This window comes from Myotis myotis, unplaced genomic scaffold (genome assembly GCF_014108235.1).
Source record: "Myotis myotis isolate mMyoMyo1 unplaced genomic scaffold, mMyoMyo1.p scaffold_m19_p_5, whole genome shotgun sequence".
Taxonomy (NCBI): domain Eukaryota; kingdom Metazoa; phylum Chordata; class Mammalia; order Chiroptera; family Vespertilionidae; genus Myotis; species Myotis myotis.
The window spans coordinates 103,232,039-103,258,596 of NW_023416357.1; the positions used below are offsets into that span (position 1 = coordinate 103,232,039).

Consider the following 26,558-nt stretch of genomic DNA (forward strand, 5'->3'; position numbering starts at 1 on the left):
GAAAAAGCTCCTGGTTGAGACCCAAGGGGGTAATGCTGGCTGTCTCTCTTGCCTGGGACCCCAGTGGCCCAATTTGTTCCTGTCCCCTCCCGCCCAGGAGCAAAGGACCATGCAGGTCTGGAGGCCACAGGAAGGATCATGAAGCAGAAACTCTGGGCATTGGCCTTTACGTTGGCTGTTGAAGACGAGATCGGACTTTTTCCAGGGCAGGGCCCAGAGAGATGGGGCATTGGGAAGCCGGGAGGAGAACTCTATTGATGTTACCTAACAAATAAACCACATCGCCACATCGCAGTCTCCCGGGCGTGGATCCTTGGGATTCTTTCCTCCCAACCCCGTGGAAGAGCCTGTTTCCCACCAACAACAAGACCACAGTGAAATAGACTCCTTTAAATCCTACCCAAAGATTGTGATTACAACAGGCCACGTCTACATACCTGCCAAAATTCTCCTGCAGAATCATTCGAAATACAGAGGGCGCAGTAATGCACTGGGTGATGGGGTATTTAAAGAGTGTCTACAAGGTGAACAGAGAAAAATTTTATATTTATAGTTAAGATGAAAAATACTGGCCAAAAACAACAACAAAATACTGGCCAATTATTATCATTTTTTTCTGCTCTCCCTTCTAAGAGAGCTCATTTATTCATTTGTTAATTCTTCCAGTATCTATATCTTGAACATGAATGTGTTTATGGACTGAGCGAGTAGAGTTGATGAGAAGTGAGAGACTGATAATACAGAAGAAAGGGTATAATGGATTAAAGATGAGCAGTGAGGGGCTCCAATGGAAGGGCCTGGAGAAGAACAGGCCCCACAGTGGTGAGGGGAGAGGCAGGTCTGGGGAAGGAAAGCAAGGGTGCAGTGAGTGGAGACAAAAACAGCATGTTCAGGAGCAGGACAGTCATTTGAAAGGGTTTATGGAGGCAACTTCAATCGTCACCATGATGTGCTCATAACAATAACAGCAACTGCTACCAGTTCCTGAGTGTTTTCAGGTGCAGGCCTCAGGGCTAAGCACTTTGCACACTTTGCCTGTATCATCTCATTATTCCCAACAATTTTACGAGGTAGTAATTATTAAAACTCCCATCTTACAGGTGAGGAGACTGAGCTCAGAGAGCTAAGGTTACCCCTAACAATGTTAAAGGTGTGAAAGGAGGAACCATCCTATTCCAAGGGCTCTGGTTTTAAACACTTCAATAAATTCACATGCACACACCAGCTACCCAGCCCTGGAGGAGCCAGGAGACCTGAGATTGTTCTGGTTGCTTTAATTTCTCAAAATGTGTATTCTGGGAGATTCACTGACTGATTCAATGTCTCACATTTGAGACCCCCAGAGCCCAGGTTCTATCACTCTAATGGGCTTCTTTGTTACATACTCTCTTCTCAGCAGGGGCCGGCTTTTTCGCCTGAAGCATGAGTTTCTCCAGGAGTTTGTTCACACTGAGAGATTAATCCTCTTACCTCCACAATGACCTTAGGGTCAAACTGGGGCAGATGGTGGATGAAGACTGTAGACCCTGCTGTCCATGGTTCAATCATGGTCTCCACGGTAGCCATAATCCAGCCTGGATCTGACAGGCACCACAGGACATCAGAGGTCTTCAGCTGCAGTACTTTCCTGCTGGCTCCAAAATACAGTGGCCTCAGCTTTGTAACCACAGGAGGATGTGACTGAGGGCTCGGGAATCTGGTTCTCAGACAGCGAGCCACCCGTCTCACTCTCAAGTCATGTGGTTTGTGTGGGGCTCCGGACTCACTCCCACCCCAGTCCCAAAGGCACACCAATCGGATTTCCTGGTGACATGCCACTTAAACTGGCCCAATCATAATGATCCTTAAAGCTGGGAATACTGGAATGAAGTCTGTTGCTCTTTTCCTGGATTCCAATCTGTTATTGGCACAGTTTGGGACAATGGTGGCAGCCATCGGGTATAATAAGGGAGGGGCCTTTCTGAGAACAGCATCAAACATAACAGAAACAGCCCGAGCCGGTTTGACTCAGTGTTTAGAACATTGGACTGAAGGGTCTTGGGTTTGATTCTGATCAAGGGCATGTGCCTCAGTTGCAGGCAGCCCTGGTTGGGGTGCGTGTGGGAGACAACAATTGATGTGTCTCTCTTACATCAATGTTTCTCTCTGTGTGTCTCTCCCCCTCCCACACTCTCTAAAAATCAATGAAAAACAAATATCCTCGTGTGAGGATTAACTAATAAATAATAAACAAACAGGGGGTGAGGTGGGCTTGAAGGAGGGAATGGGGGAAAAGGGGAACATATGTAATACTTTGAACAATAGACATTTAATATTTAAACACACACACACACAACAGAAACAGCTGGTAGATGGAGAGACAGAAAATTGAATCCAGGGGCTACTCAGCTAGGTCTGAAGCATTTCTCCACCCTACTCTTACTGCTTCTGAGGGACCTCTGTGTGCATAACTCCTTGAGAAAAACTCAACTCTCCCATGAGGAGCTATGGCTTTGAAGAGCTCATCTATTAGTAGGGAGGGGCCTGGAGAGCCATTCACACTCCCTGTTCCCATCTCTCTGAGGGCTGTGGCACACCCACAGGAAATTACACACTAGGGACCTCTATTCTGAGCTTCAGACCCAACTGCCCACTGAGCATCTCTTCTGGGACGTCTCTCGGGCATCTCAAACCCAGAGCATCCTAATCTCTCCGGCCTCCCGGGACTAATTCTTCTCCAGTGCTCTCTGTGTTTCAGTGAATGTCATTACTGCCCAAGCTCAAAACCTGGGAGTCCACCTTGACCCTCCAGCCCCTCCTCCCTCCCACATCTAGCCAGCACACCTTCCCATTCTAGCTCTGAAATTCTCAGACTTCTTAACTTTCTCATGTCCCCAGCACCTTGTCCAAGCCACCACCATCTTGCACCTAAATTATTCTAAGACCCTCTAACAGGTCTTTCTAAGTCTATTCTTTTTTTCCAAGCCAATCTCCACCCTGCAGCCACAGTGATCTTTTCAAAATACAAATTGGATTAGTTCTCTCCCTTGTTAACAACCTTTCAATACCGCCCACTGTTTTCCCAATAAGCTCAGTCTCTACACCAAAGTCCCCACGATCCTGTGTGCTCTGGGCCCCACTCACTCTCTCAGCTCCTCCCATCTGTGCCTCCCTGACACCCTGAGCAGAAGCTGCTCTCAAATCTCTTTGAATGCTACTTTAAAAAATATATTTTTATTGATTTCAGAGAGGAAGGGCCAGGGAAAGAGAGATAGAAACATCAATGGTGAAGAGAATCATTGATTGCCTCCTGCATGCCCCACACCTAGGATGGATCCTGCAACCTGGGCACGTGCCCTCACCTGCCATTGAGCCATGACCTCCTGGTTCATAAGTGGATGCTCAGTCACTGAGCCACGCTGGCTGGGCTATGAATGCTACCTTTTATATCTTTGTGCCTTTGCTTATGTTATTCTGACTACTCAGAATACTCTCTCCTTCTTTCCACCCCCATTCCTCCAGGGTTTTGCTGATCAAGTAATATCATTAGCACAAATACCCAGTGTCCACAAGACATCTTCTCTGCCCCCTACTCTGCTTAATAAGATACAAAATACATAGAACTTTGCTGGGGCTGACCAGAAGACCCTAAGAGACGGATGAACAGATTGCTTTGACACACGTATCTGTGAAAGAGAAGGCTAAGGGGCTTGTTCAGCTTTAGGAACCAAAAGAGCCTGAAATGCCTGCCCTGTTAGCCTTTTATTGTAACAGCAGCTTGAACTAAATTTAACCTCTAGATACAATCAGCAGGGTAAATATCCTTGAGAAAGCACCTGCTTCTTCAAGGTCAGGTCTTAAAGACTAAACATAGAGATTCCAACAAAACACCCAGGGGATCAGACTTGTTTGGAAAAGTCAAGGTAAGGGCTGCCATCTTTGGCAAGGTCCCCCCAGAGGCCCCCAAGCTTTTGGAGAATCCTCCTTACAGACTTGCCAGCCAAGGCCCATACTTCCCCACAGAACTTGGTCTGGTCTGAATATTACTAGTTGGGGAGGAGGAAGTAGGAGGGAAACGATGTTTGGTTTAATATTGGTTACATGGTTAACCCAAGGCTATGTCTTCAGCCTCTACAATTATTTATTTTAGCTTAAAGGCAGTGGCTTGGTTCCAGGTATTACTTGCCCCTACTGGCTCATGACTGGGAAACTCCACCTCTGTGGAGATCTGTTCACATAGCTAGAACTTTCTGTCCTCCTCCCAGCAAACCTGGATGGAACCAGTGACAAAGACACATGGCTTGTCATTTGTGCAGCTTGCAGAATGCCTGCTGCCTCCACCCACGTTCCCTCCACACCTGTGAAGGTGCTCAGGCAGGACCCCCTTGTCACTGGGAGGCTTCTGTCAACACACGCTTAGAAGTCCAGACCTTCGCCTCAGAGACCCTCAGTGGTCTGAACCAAAGAGAGCAGAAGGGAGAAGCAGGATGGACTCAGTTCTACTTAGAGCACCTTTCCCAACACACACACACACACACACACACACACACACACACACACACACACCCCTTGCCCCAGACTGTGACCCAGCCTCTAAGTTGCTGCCCTCTTTCCTACCTTGAAGGGAAGGAGTGTCGCAAGGAAAGTCCATGGCTGTGTTTTGCCATCTTGGGGAAGCCGGTGGTGCCACTGGTAAAGAAGATGACCATTGGGTCCGTGGTCTTTGACTTAATACAGGTGTGATCTGGGGATGCTGATCTACAAAGGGATTGAACAGAAAAGGAGAGAAGTCAGGTCTCCTGGCTCCACCCTCAGGGTCAGCAAACGACACAACATGAGGCTCAAAGTCAGAAACCTGGTTTGCTTGTATAGATTTTAGAGAGAGGAAGGGAGAGAGAGAGAGAGAGAGAGAGACAGACAGACACACACAGAGAGAAACATGGATTTTCTGTTCCACTTATTTATGCTTTCATTGGTGGATTCTTGTATGTGCCCTGAACAGGGACCAAACCCACAACCTTGGCACTGTAACCATCTGAGTACCTGGCCAGTGCAGAAACTGGGGTTTTGTAACACTGGAGGAAGAACTGGTCTCCAGGTCTGAAGCATCAAACAGAGTTTATGGGTGACTTGGGTAAGAAGACTGACATTTCTTCATTTAAAAAAAAATGGGGAAAACACAGCCAATTATTTTATAATTTAACAAACATTGAAATAGAACTTCCTGTTTCCAAAAATGCTCTAAATGACTTACAAATAAGAGCTCATTCAATCTTCAGAGCAATCCTAAGAGGTGCCTATCCCCAACTTGTCATGCTCCCTTTGTGGATGAGGAAACTGGGGCTCAGAGAGGTTAGGTAACTTGTCTGAAGACACACAGCCAACAATTGGCAGAGCCAGGGTTCAAACCCAGTGTGATGCATAGACTGTCCTCTTACTCACACTGCTAAGCTTCCTTTCACACAAACTAACTTTACAAGAATTTCACCCCATAACCTTGGTGATAAGGGGGGCGGGGAGAGGGAGGAAGAGGGAGAGTGAAAGAAATATATGTGTCCATCTGGTGTACACTCGAGCCTACAGAGGAAAACTTCAGGCCCCTCAGTGGGCTAGATTCCTGGGAGTTTCTACACTCAGTCTCCTGGGCCTGCGATGATAGGCGCCTGCGATGATTGGGCGTGATCAATAAGCTTCCTGTGTTGTTCAAATAAACTGCAGATCATCCAAAGGCTGGAGGGAACACTGGCTCTTGTTGAGATATGGTACCACAGTGACTCTGGGCAACTTAAGGGATTTTTAAACAGTATTATTTATTTAGGTTTTTATTAACTCTCTGGCTTCATTTGTTTATTCAAATTATAAAAGAAAGTTTAACTAGAAAGCCACAGAAGTAGTAGAAGTGAGCCAGCTGGGCTGCATTGGCTCAGGAAACAAGTTCCAGGCAGAAGAAAGGCCCTTGGTTTTGAGGAGCGAGAAAGGCAAAGGTAGCGCCAGGGGAAGGTGAGGGCCTGCTCCCTGGAGGGAGAGCCCCAACTCCGGACCTTAGAGTCCAACACAGGTGTGACATCAGTGAAGTATTTGCCTTTTGGGGTTGAATAACATTTTACTTTAAAAATAGAAATGTTACTTTAAGAAAACAAAGCCAGTACAACTTACATGTTATAAACCAATGTTAGCTCGGAAAAATAAAAGAGACAAAGAAAAGAAACCCAGCAAGGTTTGAGCTGTGGGTGGAACAGGAGGCTGTGAAACTAACCTCACAGGTGATTTGATCATAAATTCCTGACCGGGCAGGGCATGGTGGGGAGTCAGGCTCTTGACTCATAACTTCTCTGGTGAAAGGTTTATCTTTGCCTTAAGCAAGCCTGTCCTTTGTTCTTGTGCAGGTAGGTTAACACGCCCTTGAAATACGAAAAGTGATATCCCTTGAAGGGGTTGGTACCCCGCAAGAGAGCACTTAATCTTTAACTATCCTGTCATCCCATCCCCACCTGGCTTTCTCCCACCTTCCTGTAATCTTTCTTGCGTCACCTCCTGAATGTCAAATGCATGAAAGAAGCTACAAAACGGTTTTCCTCCAGAGCATTTCAGATGTTGCTTCCCAGCATATGTTGTCAGCTTGGCTCAAATAAACTCATAAAAATTTTCTACAGGTCCGGAAGTTTCTCAGGCCGACTGTGTAAAAAACCCCTGAAGGCTCACAGAATTAAAGGATTGGAAGTGGAGGGTCTTTCTGACCTCCCGGCATTTCCCTAACTTTCTAAGGGCACCCAGACCCTGGGAGATGTTGGCCCCCAAAACCCTCTGCCAGTCACAGCCTCATTTTTTCTTGTAGTCTCAACTTTCACCTCAAAGATCCATTTTAACCTCTTATCCAACGTATCCGTATACATTTATTTATATTTATGTGTGAATAATCTTTTAGATTCCCACCTACAAGAAGCTTGAAACACAGTAATCCTCTGACATTACACCTCCTTTCACATCCCAGGGGTGATCAAACTTTAGGGAGAGAAGCATAGAAGTGCAATGTCCTGATATTACAGATGAAGCAACCTTGGCTAAGAGAGGGGCAGGAAGCAGCCCAGGGTCACACAGCAGGTCAGGGACACAGCTGGGAGGAGGTTTCTGGAGCCAGGCCTGGTGAGCTTCCTACCACCAGCTGTCTGTCTACAGCGCTTGGGTGCGGAGGGCCTTCTCCCACCGTTCCTCAGAGAGCACCTCCGTCAGACCCGAAACTCACTGAATCAGAGATCGGAAGTCCAGCCACCCCTCACGGCCGTGGTCAGACACCAGGAGCTTGGTTTTCAGAGCGGGACACTCAGACGCCACAGAGTCCACCTCCGGGGCAAGGGCATCTGTGGTCACGATGCTCTGGGCATTGGACTGCTTTAGTCGGTAGAGGATGTCCTTGGCCTTCAGCTGGGTTGTCCCTGGCATGAAGATAATCCCTGGGGATGAGAAAGAAATTATCTGTTTCGTTTCCTCTTTCACAACCTTGGGCTTCAGGCCTGGCTTATCTGCATAGAAATTCCCTAACCTCTTGCTATGCAAAGACCCGCAGTGTCAGCACCACCAGGACACACCCAAACCTACCGAATCCGAACCTGCATTTTTAAAAATATATTCATATTGATTTCAGAGAGGAAGGGAGAGGGAGAGAGAAACATCAATGACGACAGCGAATCATTGATTGGCTGCCTCCTGCACGCCCCCCAACCTGGACATCCAGTGTTCCCTGACCTGGAACCAAACCATTATATCCTGATTCACAGGTCAATGCGCAACCACTGAGCCAAGCTGCATGGCCACAACCTGCATTTTAACAGGACCTCCAAGTGATTCCCACGCACATTAAAACTTGAAACGCTTGCCCTCAACCTGTCTGCTCTAGCTGGGTGCAGCCAGTAGACAGGTGGGTCCTACTTTACAAGAGTTTACATGGGACCTGGGAGCACAGATGCAAGGAGGACAGAGTCTCTGACATCAGGAATAGCTGCATCCCAGCCCCCACTTTTCTGCTCCCACCCCCTTCTCTCATCCCTGTGTCATTGGGAATCCCTTCTTTCCTTCATCCCTCACATCCAAATGAACCACATTGTCCCTTGAACTTTCCTACCTTCCCTCCCATCTGCTGTCGCCAACAATTAGTTCCAGTATTTGTGTGCACCTATTGGATTCTAATCTCCCCACCAGATGCCTTGCCTTGAACTTCTGTGTTATTACCTGGGTAAGTTCCCCAGAGCATCAACATTCCCCCTTCACGTTTCCTCTTGTGAAGACTATAGGGCAATGTAATCCTTACAACCATTTGTAAGCTCCCGCCATAGGAGAACAAATGCTTGCTGGACACCAGGAATCACACCATGTAAGGAAGTGAAACAGTCCTGAAGACCCCTGATCAGACATGTACTTTATCCCCATTCCAAACCCAGCAGCTCAGCCCCCAAACCCACTGACAACAAGAGATTTCCACCCGTGACTGCACATCAGGATGAAACTGCAGCTCCTGGGTGCCCACCAGCCCCTTGGCTCCTGGTTGTGCAGCACTTCCCTTTGGATATCCCACCCCCAACTTCTTTTCCTTAAATAAACTCAGTTTTCTTTAATCACTTCTGAGATGGCCATTTAGCCTGCCTGCCACCACGTTCACCTTCACTTCTCTTCACTAACACCTGTGTCCTCTCTCCAGGAAAACAGCACATGCTCCCCATTCTGGCACTGAAGGCGCTGCCCACGCTCCATCTTTCTCTCCCGCACCTCTGTTCTCTATTTCAAAATGGCCATTCACATGGGCAACTCCTGACTCTAAGCCTTTGCATGTGCTAAGCCCGTTCTTGGAATTCCCTTTCTCTGCTTCTACTCCTCTTCAATTGTATTTATCCCAGAGGGTTCAGCTCACATCTTAGCTCTACAGGTGACAAGGCTTCTTTATGCTCCCTCTATTGTTGCTATTAACGTTTGATTCCAGATGAACTAGATTGATTAATCCACTATTTTATGAGGAAAAAAGAGAGGGAATATATAAGCAAGAGCATGAACAGACTATTGTGTAAACATGTGATTCAACAGAAGTGCTTAAAAAGAAAATCCATGAGTCCCATTCTGATTCTAAATTAGATAGATAGATAGATAGACAGACAGACAGACAGACAGACAGACAGACAGATAGATAGATAGATAGATAGATAGATAGATAAGCAATTAAAAGAGAAAGGGAAATTTCTCCAGAAGAATGCTAACTAATGAATGTAGAGGGGGTGATGTAAACAGAAAATCCTCATATAAAACCACCATAATAATATTCAACTCAGTCAAGAATCATCAGGGGATACTCAAACCACGGGGTGAAAGACAGTGGGGGAGCAGGATAGACACTAGTCTCATACGTGTTACCCCACAGACTTCTTACTAGTCAGGAAGAGAAAAGGTGCCCTGAAAAAGTTGAATACCACCCTTCTATTGAGATTAACAGTATCCCTGATGGAAGAGAAAACAACTGCATAGACCCCTCCTGTGATGCACCGACAAAGACACACTGTGCTCCCAGCGCTCCTGCTAAGATGTTTTAAGATGAATATAATCGTGAAGCAAGAGAGAGAAATACCAATTTGTGTGCACCTCCTGCAAAGCAACAGGCTTAGACACTTCAAAATGTCATCGCCGTGCAGAAAAGGCTAGAGAGCCCTTCTAGATTAAAGGAGACTGAGAAGACGTGACACCTAAATGCAATGCATGATCCTCAATTGGATTTTGGACTTAAAGAAAGAAATGGCTGTCAAGAACATGATGAAGGCAATTGGGGGATGTTGACTATGGATAGCTATCAGGTAACACATATTGTACCAACGTCGGACTTCTTGTTTGATAAGCCTGCTCTGGTGATGGTGAAGGAAATGTCTGGGGCCCAGTGTTTATGGGTATTTACATGGTATTTATGGGTGTCACATGTCTGCAACTGATTCTTTACTAACTCGGTGGGGGCTCCAATATGGTAAAAGGTTTGCAATTGATGAATTTCAAAAAAGTAATAATGTCTGAGACTGTGCAAGAGAAAGTGAGAGAGAGAGAGAGAAAGAGTGAGAGAGAGAGAGAGGGACATTGCGTTTGAGCGAAAGTGAGTGTGAGGGAGAAAGTGAGGGATAAAAGGTAAAATATGTGAGGGAGTCTGAGAAAGAGAAAACGACTGTGAAGAAGAAAGAATGTAGGGAAGAGGAAGCACCTAGTGTTCCAGGACCAGTTGGCTCCAGGACATCCCTAAGGTCTCTACAGGTCTCTGAGTCACTGACCTGTTCGGATGCAGCCCATGGCCACCAGCCACCACTCAGGCACTCGAGGCAGAATCAAGGCGAGACGGTCTCCCTGCTGCAGGCCACAGGTCTGCGTGAAGACGTTGGCTGCGCGGCAGGTGAAGTCTGTCAGCTCTCTGAAACTCCACTTCACTTCGTCTCCTTGGCTGTTCACCCACCACAGGGCTGGGTTGGGGCCTCTCTTGCCTTCCTGGTCAAGATCACACACCATGTGTTACTTCCTGCTTCAGAGGAAAAGGGCACTTATTTCCCCAATTCACTGTCACAGTCACATTCCAGTGGGAACATAGCTCAGGAACCGAGACCCCATTTTATATTATTTATTATTATTATTATTATTCTTTAATCCTCACTCAAGGATATTTTTCCATTGATTTTTAGAGAGAGTGGAAGAGGGAGGGAAAGACTGAGAAAAATATCGATGTGAGAGAAACACATAGATTGGTTGCCTTCTGTATGGGCCCTGACCAGTGCCTGGGCCAGGGAAGAGCCTGCAATCGAAGCATGTGCCCTTGACTGGACTCGAACCTGGGACCCTTTGGTCCATAGGCTGATACTCTATGCACTGAGCCAAACCAGCTAGGGCCTGATACCTCATTTTAAATCATTTAAAGAGCCAAGGAAAGTTAGGATGTGATCCAGCCAACTTCTTCCGGTCTACTGTAGCCATCTCCTCTCAAGTCATATAAAACCATGAATAGCTTCATGTCTCCAATTGAAGACTTAAAGCTCCATCCCCATGTGTCTTAGTTCCATGCAGACAGTGCATTCCTCTGTGTACCCCAGCATTCTCATCTACAAAGTGGGGACAATATTACCTAGAAGGTAGTAAAGTCTAAATGAGTTATTTAATGAGTAAAGTGTACATAACAGTGCCTGGCACAGTAGGTGCTCAATAAATATGACTATTATTATAATTGCTACACAATAAAAGAGGCTAATTTAGGCTCTGAATATTTTTGCAGAATTAATTTTTAAAATTAAGTGACTTCTAAAGGTGAAATTCATAAGAAGCAGACTGGGAAGGTCCAGACCCCTATTTCTTTAGGGAAACATCAAGTAAACAGACTAAAATGGCTTTGTTGGGGTTCTTAAAACAGTCAAGGATCTGCAGCACCAACAAATGCCCAAACAGCTAAAGCCACACTCAGAACAGCAGGGCATGTTGTGATGTTCTGCTCACTTTTGCACCCCCTTCTCTGATGTGGTGCCCCAGGGTTGGGAGGAGGTGTTGCCAGGTTCCCAGCCCCTTTTTGGGACAGAAGGAAAAGAGTGAAACTTGTTGGCAACATTTAGTGGGGGAGAGATGTGGCTGGAAAGGAATTTGTTTATTCATTTATTTATAAATTCCCTAATAAAAAGTAATGTTGAGTATCTTTTGTATGCTTGTTTGCTGTCTGTGTGACTCTCAAGTGAGATGTCTGTTCAGAATCTTTTTCCAATTTTCTAAGTGGGTTGTTTCTTTTTTATTGTCCTTTGTATATTTTGGATATAAGTCTTTTTTAATTTTCTCCATATATCTTTATAACTAGAGGCCCGGTGCATAAATTCGTGCACAGGTGGGGTTCCTCGGACTGGCCGGCGATTGGGGCTGATCAGGGCCGTCTTGCTCAGTCCCTATGGGGTGATTGGGGCTGGCTGGCTGGGAGGGAGGGGCCGCAGGAGGTTGGCTGTGGGAGCACACTGACCACCAGAGAGCAGCTCCTGTGTTGAGCATCTGCCCCGTGGCGGTCACGGCATGACATAGCAACTGGTCGACTGATCGTTCTGTCAATCAGTCATAAGGGTCACTTAGGCTTTTATATATAGATAGATAATAATTATTATTATTCAAATTTATCTAGGAATAGGGTTTGTATAAGCAATTGAAGTTAAGTTGTTATTAGTTTAAAATAGATTTCTATAACTTTAAGACATTATGTGTAATATACACAGTTCACAGAATATACATAGAAGGAAATGAGAAGAGAATCAAAACATATCACTACAAAAAAAATCTACAAAACACAAAAGAAAGCTGCAAAAGAGGAAATGAGGAACAAAAATAAAAGCTATATCAAGAAAACATTAACAAAATGGCAGTAGTAAGTCCTTCCCTATCAGCAATTACTTTAAATGTAAGAGAACTAAATTTCCCAATTAAAGACAAAGATTGGCAGGATCTAACTATATGCTGTCTACAAAATTATAGAATTAATAAAACCATTTTTTGCAATAAAATGCTAACAATATATCAATTTATATAAGCAAAACCATATTTACATTATAATTCAAATTTAATAATAATTATTCACTTATTCATTCAATATTAGTTAGATCTTATTATTTCTTAGGCACTGTTCTTAGACCAAAAGGATATCATGGTAAACAAGGCTCACATATGTGCCCATATGTAAATGTTTTAAATATTTATGGCCAATTTTCTTGTTTAACTCAACTGTCTTCTTTTCCCCAAGTGTTTTATAATAAACATGGTTTTTTTAAAAATATTTTATTCCCCAAACAAAACATGTTCAGAGTAAAAATTCAGGCAATATAGACACTTATGAGCAGAAGGGTTCTTATAAACAAAAGGATTTCTTCAAATTTCTCATCACATTTTTACTCCCTGAATGTTAGCACTGAAAATGGTTTAGTGTATATTTTTCCAGCAATTTCCCCCTCACAGATGCACAAACATGATCCTTTGACTCAGATGATTGGAACCAAAGAATGTATCTCATCTGAGATAAGATTAATATATGTGCATATACATGTGTGTCTTTACAGCTTTTAAAAAAAATCAGTGCTGTGAAAAAAAATTCTTGCCCAACAGGTTAAAGAATATTAACAAGTATTGATGACAAGTTGTGCACTGCTCATATACAGGGAGCCTAGTACAGTACACAAGATTTCTGCAGGATTTTAAAAATTATGGAAAAGCTGGTATATCAAGTAGAAAACAATTGTTGCTCAGAATTCAGACTGTGTTAGATACTAAACTGGATTTGAAACTTAAAGTTTTAAGGGGTGAGATCTGAAACCAAGGGATATTGAGAAATAGTTTTAACAGATAAAACACTGAGTAAGTAACTGGGCAGTAGAAAGAAATGAACAGCCCCGGCCAGTGCGGCTAGAGTGTCTGCCCTTGCTCCAAAGGGTTTCGCGTTCGATTCCTGGTTAAGGGCAAGTACCAGGTGGCAGGTTTGATCCTGGCTGCATACCAACTAATGGAGGTATCTCTCACATGTCCATGTTTCTCTTTCTCCCTCTCCTTTCTCCCTCCCCCTCCCACTCTCTCTAAAAAAAATCAATGGAAAAAAATATCCCCTGGTGAGGACTAACAAAAAAAGAAGAAAAAAAAAGGACACAAGCAACTAATCCACAAAACCATTACATTACTGAGTAAAAGAAACCAGACACAAAAGGGTGCAAGAGCAGGTCAGTGGTTGCCTGGGGCCCAGGGTGGTGGTGGGAGGGGATTGGCTGAGAAAGGACAAAAGAAAGCTTTTGGGGTGATAGGAATAGTCTAGAACTCAGTTTCAGGTGTACAACCTAATGATTAGACATTTATATAACTTATGAATAAAACACTGTATATCAATTGTAATTGAAAACACTTTTTAATTATCCTATATAATAAAAGGCTAATATGCAAATTGTCCCCTCAACTGGGAGTTCAACCCAGAGTTACACCAGGGGCAGGGCCTGCCAGCCAACTGCCTGTGTCCCCTCTCCCCTGGCCTACTCAGCCCCCAATCAGCCTCCCCCGCCAACCACACACAACCCCTCCCCTAGGCCAGCTTGTCCCAATTGGCCCCATTTGAGGCAAGCCAGCTGGACCCCACCCATGCACGAATTCGTGCACTGGGCCTCTAGTAAAAAAAAATAAAGCCCTGACAGGTTTGGCTCAGTTGTTAGAACTTAGGCCTGTGGGGTGAAGGGTCTAGACCAGGGGTGGGCAAACTTTTTGACTCGAGGGCCACAATGGGTTCTTAAACTGGACCGGAGGGCCGGAACAAAAGCATGGATGGAGTGTTTGTGTGAACTAATATAAATTCAAAGTAAACATCATTACATAAAAGGGTACGGTCTTTTTTTTCAATAGTTTTATTCATTTCAAACGGGCCGGATGCAGCCCACGGGCCGTAGTTTGTCCACGGCTGGTCTAGAGTTAGATTTCCAGCCAAGGGCAGGTACCTCAATTGTAGGTTCATTCCCAGACCATGTCAGGGCAACCAATGGATGTGTCTCTCTCACATCAATGTTTCTCTCTCTCTCCTCTTCCTCTCACTCCCTTCCCCTCTCTCTAAAAAATCAATTGGGAAAAATATCCTTGGGTGAGGATAAATAAAGATATCCAAGTCACAATAAAACAAACAAGACCTTCACACGTGAGTTTATTTCATGTAGAAAAGGTTTGCCTCATATTCTTTAAAATTTTTTATTGACTCATTTTAAAAAGAGAGGATGTGAGAGAGGGAAACATTGATTTGTTGTTCCATTTATTTATGCATTCTTTGGTTGACTCTTGTGAGGGCCCTAACCAGAAATCAAACCCACAACCTTGGCAGGTTGGGACGATGCTCTAACCCACTGAGCTACCCAGCCAGAGCGACAAAGCACTTTCTTTTGTTTTATAGTGAATTCTTTGCCAACACACACACACACACACACACACACACTCAGGAGAGGGCACATAAAAATGTTGGATTTCTAACTCAAGACTGTTAAGTTTTAAAGGAGGTTCAGGGAGCAGAGTGGACCCCAGTGGTGTGCCCTCTGCAGAGCCTTTAATGGGAGGAGCACCAAGATCTGTAGATTGCAAGGCAGGTTTCAAAATTAATTTACTCCGCAAACGTTTATTGAGAAACTTCTAGGTGTCAGATACCACACATCCCTAGGAGAGACACTGATCATACTTAAGGCAATTGGATAAGTGGAAACAGATCAGAAGTGCTGTGAGAATGAAAATTAATGGAATGAGGGTGCTGGGGGACATTGGGAGATACAGAGGAATTGACAGTGACTGATAACAATGATATAAAACCCAACAAGAACAGGTATTCCATGGGGAATCCTATGTACTTGGTGGTAATCTCCATGGGTGGATGTGAGAACTAATGAATGAGAATTTTATGAAGATAAATGCGAAAATGAAGTGCTGGGCCCCTTTCCTCCTCTCTAGCCCATCTCACCGTTCAAAAGGTCTCCATCAGATTTTTGGTCTGGACAGTAATGGAAGTCAATTTACAGTCTGAAGGAAAAAATTTGGTGTCTTCAGATCATGGGACCAGGTTAGAAAATATATAATTTAGAACTAGCCAACCTGGACCCAAATTCTGCTCCCCCACTTAGGCATGTAATTTCTGTAGGTTATGTAAAACTCGGATCCTCAGTTTTCTCATCTGGGAAATGGGGTCATAAAAGTGCTCCTCATAACCAAGGCTCTATTTTCCTGGGAGTTCTTATGGAAACTCAGAGAAAGGAAAAAGAAAGAGGGAGAAGAAGCCCCGTGAAAGGCATATAAGCCCTGACACTAACACGTGAATGCATATGGTAAATTCACGGGAAACTTAAAAATTCCATCAACTCTCTGACTGCATTGCAGGTGGATTCTCTCTTTGTACAAAGATAATGTAGGGTACCTCTTCACACTGTGATCATCATCAGCTGGGACTTAGTAGCTGGAACACCACCCATTGTCCACCCCAGCCCCTGGGGTAGACATCACGGCTCCCCTTTTGGTTTCAAGCACTTGGTTTCTTCTGAAGAGACCTGTAAACTCTAGAGGCTGCAGGGACTGGTTTCTCTGGACAGACCCCAATGCCACACCCAAGTAGGAGTTGGTGGCGAGGCCTGCAGTGGCCTTCCTCTCCCCACAGGAGGACGGCTGACTGAGCTGTAGGTGTCAGGTGCACAGGGGCACCAGCAGGGGGCCTGTCCCCTCCCTCTGAGAGCAGCCTGAAGTTGAGTCCCAGTTTGATGAGCTGAATCCCAGTTAGGCTCACAGTCCCATTAGTGGAAGGCCAGAATTCATATTACCATCAAGTTGCTGACCTTGTAGTTAGAACTTTGCATTTGGTCACAATTATCTGGCTGTGTACCAGACTCTTTACCTGCTGTCATGTTTCTTAAGTGAGACTGTCCCCGTTTCACAGATAGAACCACTGAGGCTCAGAGAAGTGCGGAAGTGGCCAGAGTGAGGATTGAACCCCAAAACATAAGCTTTTCCCATGACACTGGTAAGGTGAGGTCGGCCTGTATCAGCTGAATTGGGTCTGTGCCCTTCAGCCTCTGAGGAGCAAGAAAAGCCAGAGAGATCGCACCTAGCCTCCCCCATCACAGGCGCCTCCTCACCTTCTCCATTTGGGTCCAGTAGTCCAGGACATCACTGGCAAAGTTAAATTTCTCAGGTCTATCATGGTCATTCCATCTCGGGGCGCCAGTTGCTGATACAGACTGGAAGCGCAAGGTCCGAGGGGCCAGGTGGAAGGCGTGGCAGGATTTGTGGGTGCCCCAAAGGACCCGGAGCCTCATCAGCCACTGCATGGCGGAGCAGTCCTCAGGAAGCAGGCACGGACTTCTCGGTCACCACCTGCTTCGGGAACAGATGGCTAATAGGTCAGTCCTGGAGCAGGACTTTCCTCCACGAGACGAGGCACATTTGGTTCATGGCTGCAGTTCTGTTTCAGCTGACCAGTATTTGGAGGCACAACTTAGTGACTGGGGATTTAGGATTTCTCTTCCCAGCTCAGGAACCACAGGCAGAGCATGGTGGGGAGGGATTGTAGCTACTAGATGAGATTGGTACACCTTCCTCAGGGTCTTCTCCTCCCTCTCAGCCCCTGGGAGTTAAGCTCAGGTTGGCAGCCATGGGACCAGCCCCTTTGTGGGAAACTCACCATTTGAAAGTCCTGCTCTCCATGCTAGCCAGGCTCTAAGACCTCTCTTCCTGCCAAGCCCAACTGTGCAGTTCTTATGAAAGCTGTTATTTTTTTTGGATGATTCCATCCCCTGTGCAAAGTTCATTGGTCCAGGGTTGAGCAATCATCCCTTACCAATTTTTAATCCAGACTGAGCTACCCTCAATCCCTTTCTCAAATGTGGTGTGTGTGTGTGTGTGTGTGTGTGTGTGTGTGTGTGTGTGTGTGTGTGTTGCCGAAGGGTGTAAAGGCACTCCCTCTTTTCGGAGGAGGCCACAAAGTGCGAATCTGAGATCCTGTCTGTGGTTATGATTCCTATCATGTGAGACGACTGCTCTGCACGAGAGAAGAAAGCTGATGTGCAGATGCGGGGACTGAGGGGCTGAGAGGACCTTGAACACCTTCCAGTTGCTGGTTCATAGTGTTCCTCAGGTCCGTCTGCGTCTCCACTCCTTTCTTGTTAATATCCTTTCCCGGATTCTGTGAGCCAAGGAGTTTTCCTGCCTGAGACTAGGTTTCAGTCACTTGAGACTGTGAGGATATTGACAAATATACACAACCATACTCAGGACTGATGAGGCTAATACCACAGCACCTTCCCTCCTGGACTGCGGTCTAGCCTCAGGGCCCTCCCAGGACAGTGTGTGGGCGCTGAAACGGCTTTGCCACTCCAGCTCCCAACAAATGCCCTTAAAATGGGAGTGAGAGGGGCAGAAATAGAATGTTGGGGAACCAGCTAGTATTGTAAGAAATATTAATCCTGCTCTGTTGACCGTGATTGTTCTATTCTGATTAAAGAAGGCACTTTCTAACCTGGCTGGCAGCTGCACTCAGGACCTGGGAGCTCACCTGGAAACGGAAAGATTAACTTTGCTGCAGAAACTCTGAATTGACAGCCAGCCCTTTTGCATCCCTGCAGGCCTTTGCAAATCTCCAACCTGCTTACCTGATAACTGCCCATCTGGCCCACCCTTGGGCTATTTCCCCCTGTAACCCTAACCCTTGCACATCACTAAGCCATTTGAAGACCCCCAGCCCTTTGGCATATCTGTAAACTGCCCATTTGCCCTTTTGCCTACTTTCCTTTGTACTTCTACTGATATAAACAGCTGACTTATGGTGGGGGGCAGAGCAGACTTTTGTGGACGACCTGCTGTTCTCCCATATTGCCTGCAATCTATATATATATAAGGCTAATATGCAAAGTGTCCCCTCAGGTGTTCGACCAAGAGTTCGATCACTCGCTATGAGGTGCGCTGACCACCAGGGGGCAGTGTGGAACATTGTGGGTGACCAGTGGCAGCAGTGGCGGGGCACTGAGGGAACAAGGAAAAGAGGAGGCGGGGAGGTGGAGAAGTGGGGTGGGGGGGGGGGGAGGGAGAACCAGGCAGTGGAGGAGGCAGGAAGGCAGGGACATGGCAGGCAAACAGAGGTGGTGGTGGGGTGCTGAGGAAGCGAGGGGAGGAGGAGATGGGGAGGCAGGGAACCTGTTCAATGGCCAGCCAAGCCTAGGGACCCTGCCTGTGCACGGATTTCATGCACCAGGCCTCTAGTTTTGAAATAAATGCTCATATATGATTCAACCCTGTCTCTGCTTAATTGGCTTGAGTAGTGACAGACAGCAAGAACCCATTGTTTGTGTGGTTACAGAAGCAAAACCCTATTTTCTTAGGGTCCTTCTTAAAGTTTGAGTGTGAAAATGGCTTAAGCTAGAATTATCTTTCCATGAGAATGTTGACTGAGGGAAGGTGGCCTCACAAACAGCTTGGAGCTTCAAGCACGTCATCACTGCAAACAGGGAAGCCCCTCCCCTGGTTTCAGCAGTCAGATGCTACTGCTTGACCAGAGACCCCCAGAATAGACCAATAAAACTTGACTCAGCTTACTTTCAGGTCCTTTTTAAAAATATATTTTGATTGATTTCAGAGAGGAAGGGAGAGGGGGAGAGAGATAGAAACATCAATGATGAGAGAGAATCACTGATCGGCTGCCTCCTGCATACCCCCCACTGGGAATCGAGCCCACAACCCGGGAATTGAACCATGAGCTCCGGGTCATAGGCCGATGCTCAACCACTGAGCCACACCAGCTGGCTCAGGTCCTTTTGACCCATAATAACCTAACCTCCATTAATTGTGATGCTGCCCCCAGAGCCCTGCTCTGCATTCCCAGTAGGAAAACCATAGCTAAATATGTGATTGGATTACTGTCTGCAGAAAAGAGTACAGACACAGGAGAAGTTCACCCCTTAGAGTTTGCTTGTCAACATGGTCCTTAGGCCACATGAGCTACAATAAGCCCCTTCCTTTTTAGTGCCTGTCAACTAACAGTACTATCTTTTGTTTTGTCTGAGCACCTTTGGGGAAGAAAGGCCCTGAGGTATCAGCTGATCCAGACCTGGCCCTCAAACACATTTCCTTTGGAGAAAAAATTATCTGCTCCAGTTTTTGGTGTTTTTTTGTTTGTTTGTTTGTTTGTTGTAAACCCTCGCCCGAGGATATTTTTCCCATTGATTTTTAGAGAGAGGGGAAGGAAGGGAGAGAGATGGGGAAAGAAAAACATCGATGTGGGAGAGACACCTCGATTGGTTGCTTCTCCCCTCCCCCCTCCCCAGCTCCCAACAACCCTTCAGTCTGAAGGCTGGCTCTCTAACCACTGAGAAAAACGGATTAGGGTTCTGCTTTATTTAAATGGGACGTTCTCCAACTTTGCAGGGTTCCCACCACTCCTTACTTTGCCACACCTCCTTGTTTCTGCACTTACTCTTCAGCCTCTGTTGACATTTGAGCTTAAAAACCAGGATCTAAGCCAACACCTGAGAGGAATTTCTCCAGGTTGCAAAACAAGTTTAGTAGCAGAGCTGGTCCAAGAAGACCATTTCCCCTGCTATTATTTCCAACATGTACCTCCCTCCACCAGCACCAACTGGTTTAGAGCAAGAATACCAGACTCCGTGGCTATTTTCATACACAGGACCTCAGAAGATCCCTTAAAATACCCGAGGACAGTTCTAAACTCCCCTTAAACCAAAGGCAGTGAAACAACAAAGAAATTAATTAATCCTCAGAATCAGGCTCTATTCAGAGGAAGAACCTTTGGTTGTTGTTGTTGTTAGTCCTCACCCAAGGAGACCTTTTCTATTTAGTTAATTAGTTTATCCTCACCTGAGGATATTTTTCCATTGTTTTTCAGAGAGAGTGGAAAGGAGAAAGGGAGAGGAGAGAGAGAGACAGAGACAGAGAGAGAGAGAGAGAGAAGAGAGAGGAAGAGAGAGAGAGAAACCTTGATGTGAGAGACATACATGTATTGGTTGCCTTCTGCATGCAACTGGGGCACAGGATGGAACCTGCAACCCAGGTATGTGCCCTGACCAGGAATTGAACCCGGGGCCCTTCCATGTGCAGGCCAATGCTCTAACTCAGTGGTCAACAAACTCATTAGTCAACAGAGCCAAATATCAACAGTACAACAATTGGAATTACTTTTGAGAGCCAAATTTTTTAAACGTAAACTATATAGGTAGGTACATTCTTATTATCTTAATTAGGGTACTCCTAAGGCTTAGGAAGAGCCACACTCGAGGGGCTAAAGAGCTGCATTTGGCTCGAGAGCTGCAGTTTGCTGACCACTGCCTTAGAGTTTCAATTTTAAAAAATGACAACAGCCAACACAACAATAGCCAACCAGTGTGGATGAATAAAAATAATAGCTATTTTTGGTCAGAGTGGCAAAAAATATATAATATATTTTTTGGTGTGCCACAGAGTGTGGGGAAGCACGGGACTTGGTTGGGAAGTCTGTAAGGAGGATTCTCCAAAAGGTCAGAGGCCTCCAGGGGGACCTTGCCAAAGGCAGCAGACCCTGCCTTGACTTTCCCAAACAAGGGTGTTTTGCTGGAATCTTTATGTTTATTCTTTACATGCCCTTGCTTAAAGGATACTATAGATGCATGTGCCTTCTCAAGGATACTTACCCTGCTGATAGTATCTAATAGTTAATTTTAGTTCACCCTTGTTGCAATAAAAGCCTAAGGAGGCAGGCGAATGGGGCTGTCTGGTTCCTATAGCCAGGCAGTCCCTTAGCCTTCTCTTTCACAGCAATCATGTGTCAGAGTAATCATTCATCGTCACCCAGGGTCTGCTAGTCAGCCCCGGCAACAGAGTTATAGCAATTAGTTTATGTGTGCCAAGGGATAAAAATGATTGAAAATTACTGATCTAAGTACATCCTATAAAATAGTTTTAAAGAACAATCATGTGAGTCTTGCTGACATGGACCAGTGGTTGAGTGCTTAAATAGGTTTTCATCTGCATAATATAACACATTCTGACAAGACCACCACCACCAATGTGGTCAGTGTTGTGCTGATAAATGTTTAATAACTGAGGGACCCCCCCCCAGTGCACAAATTTTTGTGCACCGGGCTACTAGTATAATCTATAATCTATAATCTATAATACATAATACATAATACATAATGTATAATATATAATATATAATACATAATGTATAATATATAATATACAATACATAATATATAATATATAATTATAATATATAATACAATCATTTGAAATACTTTAAGTTCAATTTGGCACTGGGTTTTGAGAGGTGGCTCAGCCCACTACTCTATGCCTAGGCCCACAGTGCCCTGCAATCTAGCAACAAAGCTCTGAGTTCACGAGACTTCAGCATCAAAAACTATTCATTTTATCAGAAAACAGACTTACTGTGTCCCAGGGGATCTTAGAGTTACCCAGCCAGCTTTGGTTCCACTGCTTACCAACTGAGTGATTTTGGCCACTATTTGTGTCTCTGAACTTGAGGGCATAGTAACAATACCTACCACCCAGCTGCCCACAGGATTAGTAAAATAATCTACAAAAATCCCTTTGCCAGTGATGATCCAAGTGCAATAGACACTGTGTCTAATAAGGGTAAGGGATCAATAAATGTTGAGGTGCCCTGTCCCAACCAGCAAATTCTAAAGCCGACCCCCCTGTTAGATAGGAAAATTTTTTAGGAAATGAGAGCCACAACCTCTTTATAATGTGAACCCGCTACTGCATAGTGCAGTCTTATTCCAGGTATTCACCTTCTGGGTCTTTTTAATCCCCTCTGCACGCTCCACCCCATGCACAGCTGTCTAACATTACATTGATCACCTGCTATGTACCAGCCACTGTGCTAGGCATAGCCTGTGCATATCCCCATGGATCCCCTACTGGATATCACCACCTTCATTTTCAGTTAAGCAAATGAAGTATCAGAGAGGTTAGGACACTTACCAAAGGCCAGCCAACCTATAGTTGGGCTTTCAGATTTTCAGGTCAGGACTCTGTATATACTTACTGCCCCCAGACACACACACACAACACACACACACACACATACAGAAGCTGCCATTCACCTCTCATTTGCCTGTCTTACCTGGATTTGGGGGTTGTCTAGGAGACAGTTGGGTCAGGTCTTGGATTGTCAGAGAAAAGAGAAGTTTGCATGTGTAGTCCTCTCTGGTTAGCAGTTTCCAGGAGTGTGCACATAACCAAATTTAGCCCCTGGCCACACATGGGGTGGAAAACTTGGCAGGAATTGGATGATTCAAAAGGAAGAAGCTACTCAGGTAGGATAGGGCCGAGGGCAATCATAGGCCTGTGTAGAGAGACAATCGTTAGAAAGACAAACCATATGGACGGGAGCAGGGTGGAGGGGGTCAATGGGCGGAAAAGGGAGGGACATCTATAATACTTTCAACAATAAAGAGAAATTAAAAAAGAAAAACAAAACATGTGAAGTCACCTCCAATTCTTGTAGGATGACGTGCAGTGTGAAAGTCAAATGCAGCACTCTCACTGTTCCCTGAGGCTCACTGGCTCCCCTTTCCCAGCCCTGTCCCTCCAATGTTCTCACTTAAATGAGAGGCAAATGGCACTGTTGCCTAGTAGTTAAAGCCAGTGCTCTGGAGGCAGAAAGATGTAAGTTGAAGCCTCAGGTCTGCCATTTACCATTTCTTTGACCTTCACTGACTCCTTTCTCTAAAGCTTTGGTTTCCTTATTCATAAAATAGGGGTGACAATAGTGACACCTAATCTTCTATGTGTACTTTTATTGATGAAAGAGAGAAAGGGAGAGAGAGAGAGAGAGAGAGAGAGAGAGAGAGAGAGAGATTAAGAAAGATTTTTTGTTCCATTTATTTATGCATTTATTGATTGCTTCTTGTATGTTCCCAGACCAGGGATCAAACCCACAACCTTGGCGTGTCTGAATGACATTTTAATCAACTGAGCTACCCAGCCAGGGTATGGTTGTTTCATTGTGGTTCTGATTAGATGGAATAATTTGTGGAAGCCTACAGCACAGTGCTTGGCATAATCAATGTTGGTTGTTTGTATTAGTTTGGGATTTGAAGTATAACATTGGTGTACTAGCAAAATGCAGGGTCTTTGGAATCCCAAAGTCTTGAGCTGAAATTCTGGCTCAGCCACTTATAAGATGGCCCATGTGCAGGCCATTTGCTATTCTAACCTTGGTCTTCTGGTCTGAAAAATGGAGGTGTAAGGATTTCTGCTCAGATGTGCCCCTGGGCTCTCTGAAAGGGCTGCATGAGGTAATGCCTGGGAAGCACCTGGCCCAGGCATGCAGATGTGAGTGGGTACTGTCACAGGTAGTGGCTTGAACTATTAGTTCTCTCCTAGAGTCATTTGGGGGTGTTGTTGGGCGTATTGTTGGGGGGTAGGCGCATTTCCACTGTTCTGGCCCCACTTTCCCATTGCATTTTACCTCCCATTGAACCAGGAGAGAAATACCACTGTTCAAAGTCACCAGCAAAGATTGCTGGAAACACCTAGAACTCCCCTGCCGTGGCTGAGGGAAACCTCGCTCTGAGCGTGGGTCTTGTTCTTCCTGAGTGATTCATTAATGATGAACTTTTAGCTCAGGCAGCCTTTTATGTCATGGAAGGAGTGAAAGAGAGGGCAGGGCTAGTAAAGGTTAAACACCAGAAGTATCAAAGTACAAAAAAACCCCCTGTCATTCAAGCAGAAAAAGCAGTCACTCATCACTTTTGAGAAGAGAATGGAGACAGGAAGAGAAGTCCATGGGATCCTCTCTGGATCTCAGTGGGTCTCCTGTGGGGAACTTAACAACAGTGTTGAGGTCAAGGAGACAGGGGCCAGACACGCGATTCAGCACCTGGATTCTCGGTGAATCTTGGATTGTGCGACTCTCCCACCAAGCCCACTTCTTCAGCCACAGGCCCCGCCTGACTTGACACCTGGACCCCTTGGTGAGACCTAGAGTACGCACTACTACTGCCAAGCACACCACAGACTCCGCCCTCCAGCATGGTCAGAGCCTCTGGGCCAGTGCAGGCTCTGCTCTCCATGAACAGAGTTATCACCTGGCACACGCCCTACCCCTGGCACAAGTCAGACCTGCTGGGCGGGGGCGGGGGGGGGGGGTTGGTAAGAGATCAACTGAAGAACTTGTATGCATGCATATAAGCATAACCAATGGACACATGACACTGGGGGTAGGGGAGTCTTGGGGAAGGTCAAGGGGGAAAAAGGGAGACAAATGTAAAACTCTTTGTAATACTTTAAGCAATAAAACAAAATTTTAAGAAAATCAAAATGAAAAAAGAAATAAAATAAAATTGTTCATTAAAAAAAAAGTGGGCAAAGGACCCATTAAAATAACAAAATTAAAATATATATATATATATTCTATCTGGGTGAGACAATACCAGTCCTAGGAATCACTTAACTACTAATCTATAGATATAAAAGGCTAATATGCAAAGTGTCTCCTCAGGAGTTCGACCAGGAGAACGGGAGTTTGATCGCTCGCTATGACCTGGTGAGCTGACCACCAAGGAGTGGCATGGAACATGGCGTGCGACCAACGGCGGTGGCAGGGTGCTGAGGGAGTGAGGGAAGGAGAAGGCAGGGAGGCAGGGAAGTGGGGAATCTGATCTGCCCTGATCGCCAGCCTGGCCTAGGGACTCTACCTGTATATGAATTTTGTGCACCGGGCCTCTAGTTGTTGTGCCGGGGTTCATGTCCCAGCATCAAGAAGGGTTCAGGAATCTGGAAAAGGCTGCGCATAGATGACATAGGAATCCAGAGACTAATAAAGAGTCCGGAGACGAGATATCATTTTGAAAGGCATTGGGGGTCAGAGGACCTTCAGCTAAAGGAACTGAAGAGTGCCTCCTTGTCTAGGACCCTTGCTTTTATTAACACAATTTGTCCTAAGGCAAGGTGGAGATAATACACCTCAAGGGGTAAGGTTTAAAAGGGTACAGAAGCAGTCAGTTTGGGGGATAGCCTACGGCTATTCAGGTGTTTGGCCAGTAGGTGGCAATAACATGTAGATTAAGATGCCCTTTAACTGTCTGGCAGCCACAATCAGTTTCCTATTCAGGTTTGGGAAATGCCTTTAGCCATTTCCAACAGGTGACTATATGTGTGACTCAACCCTGTTGAGTCCCCAAGTTGCGTCAAACTTTTGATGAAACTCTTGATACTGTGACATGCTGGAATTGGTTCCCGGCATTGTTGAATAAATGAATGCAAGGATTTGGCACCATCTACCAGCTATTATCCACAGGCAGTTGAACTTTATATCCCTTTTGGTTCCTTGTGCCTTGGAATCTTGTGGGAGGGTTGGGGATCACTTATCAGGTTTTGCTGGGCCCAAAAAGCTCAATCTTTGGCTGGTGCCATCTCTAGAAGGAAAGGGAGAACTTGGAAATCAGATAATCTGATGCAAACAAGACAGGGAACTCACTACTTCTTATACAACCCAGAACATTGAGGGAAATGTCATTTTTAGAAAATTCTGAGATTGTTCAAGTTGAGATCTGGCTTCATGCCATGTACCTTCACTATTCCTCGGTTGGTTCTAGAGCCAGCCTTGGTGTCCCTGGGCTTTTACCTCTCCAGTGACAGTGACCAGGCGGAAGGACCAGCTGCTGAACACCAGGATTGTACCCGGCGTCCAGGATAATGTTGACTGAAGTACTGATCCATTAGCCCAAGCCAGGACCACAGTGATGGAGCTTCCCGAGGCTTTTCCTGTCCCACCCACACTGCTAGGAAGATGAAGAGAGGACCTGAGGTGCCGGAAGCCAGTCCATCCTTGCTGCTTGACACAGTTGCTGCAGGGAAGAAACATCTGCACAGCATATGACTCGGTGGACCTGGCGTATATGGCATACTGTTCTTAATATGTTTGCTCCCCTTCTTGGCGCTATGTGTTTTAACCAAGGTCACCTCTCTGAGAAAGGTTGTTTCCCCAGGTAGGGATTTTTCCCTGAAGTTAGGGAGGGAATAAAATCCCTTAACTAAGTGCCAGGCGGGTA

At 45.5% G+C, this 26,558-nt stretch overlaps 1 protein-coding gene across 4 annotated transcripts in view; it reads right to left on the reverse strand.

Moving 5' to 3' along the window:
* LOC118656329 (acyl-coenzyme A synthetase ACSM1, mitochondrial-like) overlaps positions 1–22,764 on the reverse strand; it is a 58,714-nt gene extending 35,950 nt beyond the window's left edge. Inside the window, exons 1-7 of one of the 4 annotated variants that reach the window (XM_036309551.1) lie at positions 22,625–22,764; positions 16,629–16,869; positions 10,269–10,479; positions 7,223–7,430; positions 4,597–4,737; positions 1,471–1,630; positions 438–517 (exon numbers count right to left, since the gene is read on the reverse strand). In XM_036309551.1, coding sequence (XP_036165444.1) covers positions 438–517; positions 1,471–1,630; positions 4,597–4,737; positions 7,223–7,430; positions 10,269–10,479; positions 16,629–16,820 — 992 coding nt within the window. In that variant the 5' untranslated portion in view covers positions 16,821–16,869; positions 22,625–22,764. Of the gene's footprint in view, positions 1–437; positions 518–1,470; positions 1,631–4,596; positions 4,738–7,222; positions 7,431–10,268; positions 10,480–16,628; positions 16,870–17,173; positions 17,275–22,624 lie in introns of those variants that run through there. The other 3 variants (XM_036309552.1, XM_036309550.1, XM_036309549.1) reach the window with 3 other exon arrangements.
* Between the last annotated feature and the right edge of the window lie 3,794 nt (positions 22,765–26,558).